Raw genomic sequence first — 9,312 nt, forward strand, 5'->3', positions numbered from 1 at the left:
TATAATATGTGTGTGTGTAGAAGTGAATCATTTACTGCTTGCAAACCAATGATGGTAAGATGATGTCATGGGGTAGGACTGGATAAGTCTGACTTCTTCCTACTCCATTCAAGCATGTACTAGGTATAAGCAAACTGATATTGGATTAGCATTTGTTGGATATGTGTAAAATTATGTGTGTTGATATATCAACTGTCTTTACATGCTTGAAAGAATAAATCAAATCAAATGATATCAAATCAAACCTGACACCTCTCCTATTAGAGGTGTCAGGTCCATTCATGGGAACAGCAAAGTAATTTCAGTGTACAGGGAAACACATTTCCTAACTGTGCATATGACAAATAAACACTTTGACCATTTGGCTACAGACACAGCGATCTAACTGGCTGAATACATTGTCAGACATAAGATTCAAAACCCTTTGTTCAACCAGTCAGTCAAAGGCCACTGAAGCAGTCAAAAGGCTAATGGCTGAATGTGCTAGCATAACAAAAACCTAAGACGTTACATCTTCAATGGAAGGCACATTCTCCATGGTCATTTAGCTGTAAGCTGTTGGACCTGCAACCTGTTTTGGTAAAATCTCACTTTTTACTGCTTTTCTTTATTATTTTTTTTACACTTTCCCTTTTTTAACTGATTTTGTGAATTGTTTATGACCTGTAACAACTAATCAAAAGTGTTACTTTTTAGGTTGCAATCTGTGGCTCCTGATGGATAGCATAGTGGACCAGAACAAACGCAGCACAAACACCACTGCTGAAGTTCAGCACTAGCTGGTTTAAAGCAACTTCCCACAATTACTGTACAGGCTCGCTATGAGTACTGGAGTAAACAAAAAACATTTACTCTTATCACATTTGCATTATGACAGTGCTATGATTGTGATTCAGCTGCACTTTACTTTAAACAGTGGGTGTCACTAGTGAACTTCTAGTAATGAAACATTCAGAAATTCAAGGGATTACAAACCCATTGCCTCAAAAAATTTAACCCAACCATTTCGCCTTATTTGCTTGTATTTACAGTGTTCCTTAGGGGTTTGTAAAAATGCAATGAAACAATGCTTAAAAATGTAGTATGTGTCAATTTATTCTAAATTGTATTGTGATGATAAATAATTTGGGTTTTAGAAAGCAAAAGAATAGATCTATTGTGCCTTAAATGAATTGCCTTTATTTAGGAATTCCTAAAATATTCAAAACAATTTTGTGTTAGCAAAATCACCTTGCAATATTTTCCCAGAAAGGATCATTCTGGAAGCTGATCTGAACCAGCTGTAAAAGAAAGCATAAATTAAAGGGTTCAGCATTGAATTTGACAGTGTAAGCCAGTTTAGTGCTTCAATCACCGGAACTGGTGGGGGATTATAAGCCAAAGGCTGAAAGACAATACAAAGAAAGTAAGGAGTCAAACACAAAAGAAAAACTCCCATAACAGTAGCCAGAGTTTTTGTAGCCTTTCTCTCTATTTTGCTAACAGTTGCTCCAGACTTTGTTCGCTGACAGGTTGTGTTCTGGATGCTGTTCATCTGTTTCTGAGCAACAAGGAAAATCTTCAGGTAGATACAGAGCATTATGATTGCTGGCAGATAAAATGAAAAAACAGGTCCTATAGTGTTTGCTACTGCAACATCAACTGAGCACATTTCTTTACATGTTCCTTGGCTGAACCCTGCAATTATAATGCCAATTCCTATTAGAGCAGAAACACCCCAGCTCAACAGGATCATCATCACAGAAACATGGACATTTATTTTTGTTCTGTATGTCAGGGGCTGACACACAGCATAATATCTATCTATGGAAATACAGCACAAGTTCAGAATAGATGATGTGCACAGTGATACATCAAAGCTGTCCCGTATTTTACAAAAAACATTTTCACGATACAGGCATGAGGTTACGGTGAATGCCATGCTAAAAGGAAAAACTAGTATACCCACAAGCAGGTCAGCCACAGCCAGGGAGAGGACAAAATAGTTTGTAGGAATGTGGAGCTGTTTGAAGTAAATGATGGAGATTATTACCAGAAGGTTTCCACAAATTGTGGAAAAGCATAATGAGCCAAGAAAAATATATACTAAAACGCATAGTATGGAAGGGTTGCTTGTAAATATATATTGTGTATTATTGAACTCATAGCAGAGATGGGTGTTATTAACAGTGTAAGTGCCATTGACAGTCAGCTGTGGTTCCATACTTCTCAATTTCTGCACTAACAATCTATTATATTGACAACATTTAAAAGATTTTTAGTTCAGCATGTATTACAACAACATCAGTATTTTAATGAAAAAAAACACATGATTCCCAAAAATGAGCTTTCCCTTACCTAGTAATAATATACTGTAGTCTAAGGACAGTATCCTTAGTCACAGTGCTGCTCTTGAGAACCTTTAGACTTCATAGAGTATTTATAAACCAATATTGCATTTCCTAAATTAACACCTGCTTTGGTAATCCAATCAGGTGTGGGCACCTACAGCCTGTTTGGATCAGATACTAATATACAGTGCTCCACTTTGTGGGTGTGTATGTGTAAGAGAGTGACTGTTCACCAGTCTTATAATAATCTTCATATTTTTTTCAAAAAATAAGGTACATTATGTACACTTAAAATATAAAGCATGCTGAGTGCTCTCCTTGGCAATATAGTTTAATTTAGTGTAAAGATTGTGAAAGATTAAAGACATTATCAATTGAAGTACCAAATTTTGGAATGGAAAATTTATTAATTTGTATTAATAAATCGGTTCAATCATTGGATATAGGTACACAGGTTGTGTAACATTTGAGTGCTTAATTCATACAAATTTTGGAATATATGTATCCCAAATAAGTATTCTCTGTGAGAGTACTGATGAGCCCTTATAGTTCTGCTGTGTCAGCCTGTAAAGAGTCTCACCCCTAATCCACACTACGGGCATTTTTAGATACGTTTTCTACACACATCTCATGCTGCAGATAGGATTGCATTCTACCAAATGTGTCAATCCCAAATTGGACAGCTTGATTTATGGTTCTGCTTGAATCTACACCATAGGTACAATGTTGGCGATGTGTAACATTGTGCCCTATGCCATGGGCTGACATGCCCCTCCCTAGAAATGTAATTGCACGTATCAGTGATGCGTGCAACAACAACTGTGACTGGTTGGTTCTCATTTTCTCGTTCATGTCTTTCAGTGGCCAGACAAGTTCTTGTTCTAGCTCAGTTGGTTCAGTGGTTGTACAGACAATCTCCTCCGACAGTTTCTATTTTTGCAGTAATTTCAGTAAAACTGCAGTTCACCATCCAACATGACTTCAGTTTCAATTGCCATTGTAAGTGGCAAAAAAATGCAACACAGTGGCATAGAGACCCTACCACCAATTAGCGTTTTGATGGTGTAACTGCAGGGTGACACAGAGACACCAGCGCGTAAGTATTAATGGTCCCAATGCTGTAGGCCACTTGCATAGGCCTATCTACACTTGCGTAGCCTACAGCATAGGCTCTGTGTAGATTCAGCGCAGAACGACAAATCAAGCTTTAGATGCATGTCTCCCCTGGGACCCTTGTGTTTTGTTTTCCCTCTGCCACATTTAGCGAAGTGTAAGCTCCACAGACAGCAGTTTAAATCACACAAATCCCCATTTATTTTCTGTTGCAAACTTTCTAAATGTATCTGTTATGATCAGGAGCCTGATACAACTCCAAGCTTTCTAGTTTCACTTTCACTTGCCCTCTGTAGTGAGCCATTGGAAAAGCAATGCAATCAATAAAACGGCAGGCTACTTCCTGATGAGCATACATGAAAACTATTTCTGTCCTGTACATTTGTGCTGTCTGTCCTTCTGGTCGAGTCTCTTTTTCTTGCTGCTGTCCTGCTGACAAATAGACAAAACATGCTGCTCACACCTTGCTTTCAGTGTGGAATCAGTTTAAGAAGTAAAGTTAACCTATATGCAAGTTTTTTTTTTGATAGCTTTAGCTAGGACATGGCCAGTGCTGAGTGACCCTCTGTGGTCAAGTGAGCTGCCATTGGTTTTTGCTTGGTTAAGTCAGCTGCACTTGTTTTCTGAGTGTGCAGTTTGTTCTACATTTAATGTAATCGCTGTGAGGGTAGGGTTGCCAACCCTCAAGAATTAGCTGGGAGACTCCCAGAATTGATTTTGGCCTCCCAGAAAAATCAAAATTCAGTCTGGGAGATTTTTTAAAATGTTTTTACAATATTGATTAAACACATGGAAAGAAAATGCTAGGAAAAATAAATTGCAAAAGGCAATTTTTACTTTATTGTAGGAATTTTGCTTCACTGGTCTTCTGCTTCGCCTTGTGTTTTTGTGATGTTGAGGTGCTGAAGCGACAACTCCTGTAGAGTGCTCTATGAATGCTGTCATCACAGCGCACTACGCTCTGCAACTTGAAGGAACCAACAGTCTGAACATGGAGGGGTGTCTGTGTGTGCTGGTCCAACTTAGTTCAATCAAATATAACCCTTAAGGAAAGTACCTAAAGCTAATTAAAACACTTGCATGCATGGATGCATCCATGACAGTACTACTAGTAAAAACAAACAAACAAACAAACACAAAACCTCTTGTGTGGCTCCCCTTCATGCATTCAGTGCCCTTTGCCACGGCCTGTTGCCTATGCCACGGGCCAGTCAAAGATCAACATGTGAGTCCATAAGTGGATGCAATGTCTATCCAGTCTAGTGAAAAAGCAATTTGTGGCCTCAGACATAAAAGGTCCAGTGCTAATGGAAAATGTTATTCTTACACATACACACCTCTGTATATGGATGGTGAATAATTCAGATCTTTCAAGTGTGCAGAGTTGTGGTTTGCAGTTGTTTAAAATGTTTCTTTTTCATTGTCTTAAAGCAATTCTCATGTTGACTGAAAGATCTACTGTTCCCTAATTGTAGACAATACTAGAACTTGGGTGCATCTTTGCAGCAAATGAGGGCTGTGGGTACTGCCCCCTAACATTAACAGTGTTGTTGCATTATGTAGAAACCACTTCCTATCTAGTATAAAAAGAAAGAAAATACTGCAATAACCAATAACTCTTTCAAAATATATATGGGCATTTATTGTCTTAAAACAAATTTGAAAATTTGTGTGTGCTGCAGGTGTGTGGAAGGTTTTTGTTATATTATTTCACTGCCCAGAAATAAATAATTTTTGTAAAATTCCTTTCAAGACAATTTTTACAGATTATAGTATCTGCTATCTGCAAGTGTTATTGCTTTGAAATTGCCAGTTTTTTTTTCCTGATATTGTTGGAAAAAATTGTGTACATACAATACAGTAAACAATATATAGAATATTATGTTGGTAAACAGTTAATCTTTATAGTTTCAAGCATTATCATTATTCTCAAATTACAATGGTATTTGAGTCTTCATAAGAAAATGTCAATAGAGTTTGGAGTTAGTAAAATCACCCTGGCATATTTTTCCAGAAATGATCATTCTGAAAGCAGATCTGAACCAGCTGTAAAAGAAAGCATAAATAAACGGGTTGAGCGTTGAATTTGACAATGTAAACCAGTTCAGTGTTTCAACCACAGCAATCGGTGTAACTTTGTATGTTAGAGGCTGAACAATCATACAAAGAAAGTAAGGAGTCCAACAGAGCAGAAAAACCCCCATAACAGTAGCCAGAGTTTTTGTAGACTTTCTCTCCATCTTACTGACTGCTCCTCTGGATTTGACGTTCTGACACGTTGTGTTCTGGATTTTGTTTGCCTGTCTTTGTGCAACAAGGAAAATCTTCAGATAGATACAAAGCATTATAATAACTGGGATATAAAAAGAGAAAATACACCCAAGTGTGGTTGATATTAAAGCATCCATTAAACAACTTTCTTCACATTTTCCTTGATTAAAACCTGCGGCTATTAAGCCAATTCCTATTAGAGCAGCAACTCCCCAGCTCGCCAGGATCATGGCCACAACAACACGATGAGTTATTTTACTTTTGTAAGTGAGAGGCTGACACACTGCAAAATATCTGTCAACAGAAATACAACTTAAGTTCAAAATAGAAGCTGTGCTCAGTGTAACATCAAAGCTGCCTCGTACTTTACAAAATAAATCCTCATAATACCAACATTGAGTTACAGTGAAGGCCATGTTGCAAGGAAAGACTAAAATCCCAACAAGCACATCAGCCACAGCCAGAGAGAGAATAAGGTAGTTAGTAGGGATGTGGAGCTGTTTGAAGTAAATGATGGAGATTATTACAAGGAGGTTTCCACATACGGTGACAATGGACAATGAACCAAGTAAAATATATAATAGTATACATATTAATGAAGGGTTGAATATAACTATGTGAGTTCCATTGTATGAATATTTAGTACTAGTTAACTACTAACTACTACTAACTAATATTACTAACAACAATGTCAGTGATTAAGAAGCAAAAACCAGAAGCTAAAAAACACACATGCAAAATTTGTATACCTTATGTTTCATACTACACCTCAACTTAGTCTATGCAGTAGTGTTGTTATTCACTGTGCAAGATTTTTGGACTTGATATTTATGTAGTCTACCCACCCCCCATTACCATAATTAATCCAAATATCTGTATCCCAGTCAGATGGTGTCCACTACATTCTATTTGCGTGATATGAATACACCAACCGTGTGTGTGTGTGTGTGTGTGTGTGTTTGTGTATGGGTGTCCTTGACTCTTTTATAACAGTGTCAAAGTACCTTTTTAAATTTGTCATTAAACTTATACTAGACAGTTACAAATGTCTTCCTTCACCATGAAGCAAGATCCTGAGAAAACATCACTGAAAAATACTAGACTATGCCAATGGCTTTTGTCTGGCAAGTTACAGCTATGTTGTTAGTTTTGCCTATATGTTAATTTTTTCAACTTGAGCTGTATCATGCTCAGGTTCTGACTTCCTGTCAGCCATGACACATCATTCCTTTGCCCTCTTTGTTATCTTTGTCTGCACTCAGATTTTGGCACAAGGCTTTTCATCTGTGCCTTGTTATCCTGCTTATATAAGCCCTCCAGCCTTGTCTGTCCACGCCAGATTGTCTCTTGCTACTTGTGGCACTTTCCAGTCATTTTTCTGTTAACCTGGATCCATACCTGATCCTAATCCTTTGAATAGTGATGGCAAGATGAGACCTCATGTCAAGGTTTCCCAGCCAACACTTTCATCAAAAGGCTCATCTCATGAAGCCTCATTTAGGAGCTTACTACTGAGATATAGTGAACATTTTTTGTGTAGATAACAGACCCTGACATGCCACAAGTTCCATGCTACACAACACAATTTTGATGTACATAGGCTGGCTAATAATATTGCAGTCATCAATGACAGACTGTCAGTGATATTATAATTAGGCTATACTTGGGTATGATAGATATTTTTGTGGGCAGTAAAAGTAAGTGACATATGTGCTTGTGTGACTAATGAGGGTATTTGTTATTCATTCATTTTCAGGGGAAGTCCTTTTTTACTTTCCATTTCATGAGCTGAATGAAACCGTTTGGTTTGTCTTGCTTCTTCTGAGCATGAAGATGAACATGTGTCAGAAATGATGGTGATGTCAGCAATGCGGAGATAGCAGGAGGGACTGAAGTGGTTAGAGTGAGATATGAAGACTGAACATTTCAAGAAGATTCATGGCTTGCAGGGTGGTTGTTAGTAGTAGTAGTTGTCTGATGTGAGCTAAATTAATTCACAAACGAATAACTAAATGCCAGTGATCATTTATTATTACAATAATACTAAACAGTTCAACAATTTTGAAAGATAATCAACAATCTGAAAGATAGGGGACAGAACGACGATTCCTGCAAGAAATAAATGCAGTATTAGACAAGAACAATGTAACAGAGTCAGTCAGTCTTTTTGAGGTCATAAGCACAGTCAAGTCTGTCACATCCACTGGCCAGGGTCTCGCTCTCCGTCCTCCTTCTGAACGCACACACTACACTACTCTACTGCAGCAGCATACTGCCTCTTTTTGTACACAGCTCACTTTTGGGCTTCTTCGTCAATTCCCAAACATAGTTAAACGGTCATCTCTGTGAGGTTAAACAAACAGGCCATGAACCCAAAATGTTCTTGCTTGAGCACACACAAACTATGATGATATGTGCTGACAGAGTACAGAGGGCTTGCAGAGATTAATTATTAATTGACTACATAGTAACTACATTTAATCTGCACACTCTTACTGTATTCAAAGATTCCAAGATTTTTATTGTCAATTCACTACATGTGCAGGACATACAGAAAAACTGAAATACTCTTACTCCATCTATCCATCCATTTTCTTCCACTTACCCGCAATCGGGTCGTGGGGGCAGCAGTCTAAGCAGAGATGCCCAGACTTTCCGCTCTCCAAACACTTCCTCCAGCTCCTACAGGCGGAATGCCAAGGTGTTCCCAGGCCAGCCGAGAGACATAGTCCCGCTAGAATGTCCTAGGTCTTCCCTGGGGCCTCCTCCTAATGGTACATACCCAGAACACCTCCCTAGGAAGGCGCCCAGGAAGCATCCAAAACAGATGCCCAAGCCACCTCAGCTGGCCCCTCTCGATGTGGAGGAGCAGTGATTCTACTCTGAGCTCCTCCTTGGTGACCGAGCTCCTCACCCTATTTCTAAGGGTGCACCCAGCCACCCTGCGGAGAAAGCTTATTTCGGTCATGACCCAAAGCTCATGACCATAGGTGAGAGTAGGAACGTAGATTGACCAGTAAATCGAGAGCTTCACCTTGCAGCTCAGCTCCTTCTTCACCACGACAGACCGGTACATCGACAGCATTACTGCAGAGGCTGCACCGATCCGCCTGTCAATCTCCTGTTCCCTCCTTCACTCGCTCGTGAAGAAGACCCCAAGATACTTGTACGCTCTCCACCAACCTGAAGAGAACAAGCCACCCTTTTCTGACTGAGAACCATGGCCCCGGACTTGGAGGTGCTGATTCTCATCCCAGCTGCTTCACACTCGGCTGCAAACCATTACAGTGCATGCCGGAGGTCCTGGCTTGATGGAGTCAACAGGACAACGTCATCTGCAAAAAGCAGAGACAAGATCCTGTGGTCCCCAAACCGAACTCCCTCCGGCCCCTGGCTGCACCTAGAAATTCTGTTCATAAAAATAATGAACAGAACCGGTGACAAAGGGCAGCCCTGCCGGAGTCCAACATGCACTGGAAACAAGTCTGACTTACTGCCAGCGATGCGAACCAAGCTCCTGCTCCGGTCGTACAGGGACCGAACGGCCCTTAGCAAAGGGCCCTGGACCCCGTACTCCCGGAGCACCCCCCACAGGGCG

The 9,312-nt window shown here is 39.6% G+C and overlaps 2 protein-coding genes across 2 annotated transcripts; both read right to left on the bottom strand.

Annotated features, from left to right (window-relative positions):
• Positions 1-1,201: 1,201 nt before the first annotated feature.
• LOC109952789 (trace amine-associated receptor 1-like) lies at positions 1,202-2,203 on the bottom strand. Its single transcript, XM_020588038.1, has one exon. The coding sequence runs from the start codon at positions 2,201-2,203 to the stop codon at positions 1,202-1,204; it is 1,002 nt and encodes a 333-aa protein (XP_020443694.1).
• Positions 2,204-5,410: 3,207 nt separating this feature from the next.
• LOC109952790 (trace amine-associated receptor 1-like) lies at positions 5,411-6,566 on the bottom strand. Its single transcript, XM_020588040.1, has 2 exons — positions 6,560-6,566; positions 5,411-6,327 (listed from the first exon to the last, which is right to left on the bottom strand). The coding sequence occupies exons 1-2, from the start codon at positions 6,564-6,566 to the stop codon at positions 5,411-5,413; spliced, it is 924 nt and encodes a 307-aa protein (XP_020443696.1).
• Positions 6,567-9,312: the final 2,746 nt, after the last annotated feature.

The sequence above is a fragment of the Monopterus albus genome, unplaced genomic scaffold (assembly GCF_001952655.1).
Source record: "Monopterus albus unplaced genomic scaffold, M_albus_1.0 scaffold497.1, whole genome shotgun sequence".
NCBI lineage: Eukaryota > Metazoa > Chordata > Actinopteri > Synbranchiformes > Synbranchidae > Monopterus > Monopterus albus.

What these genes read in the sequence shown, in the direction of transcription:
- LOC109952789 (XM_020588038.1), bottom strand. Translation starts at nt 2,203, where the DNA reads ATGGAACCACAGCTGACTGTCAATGGCACTTACACTGTTAATAACACC.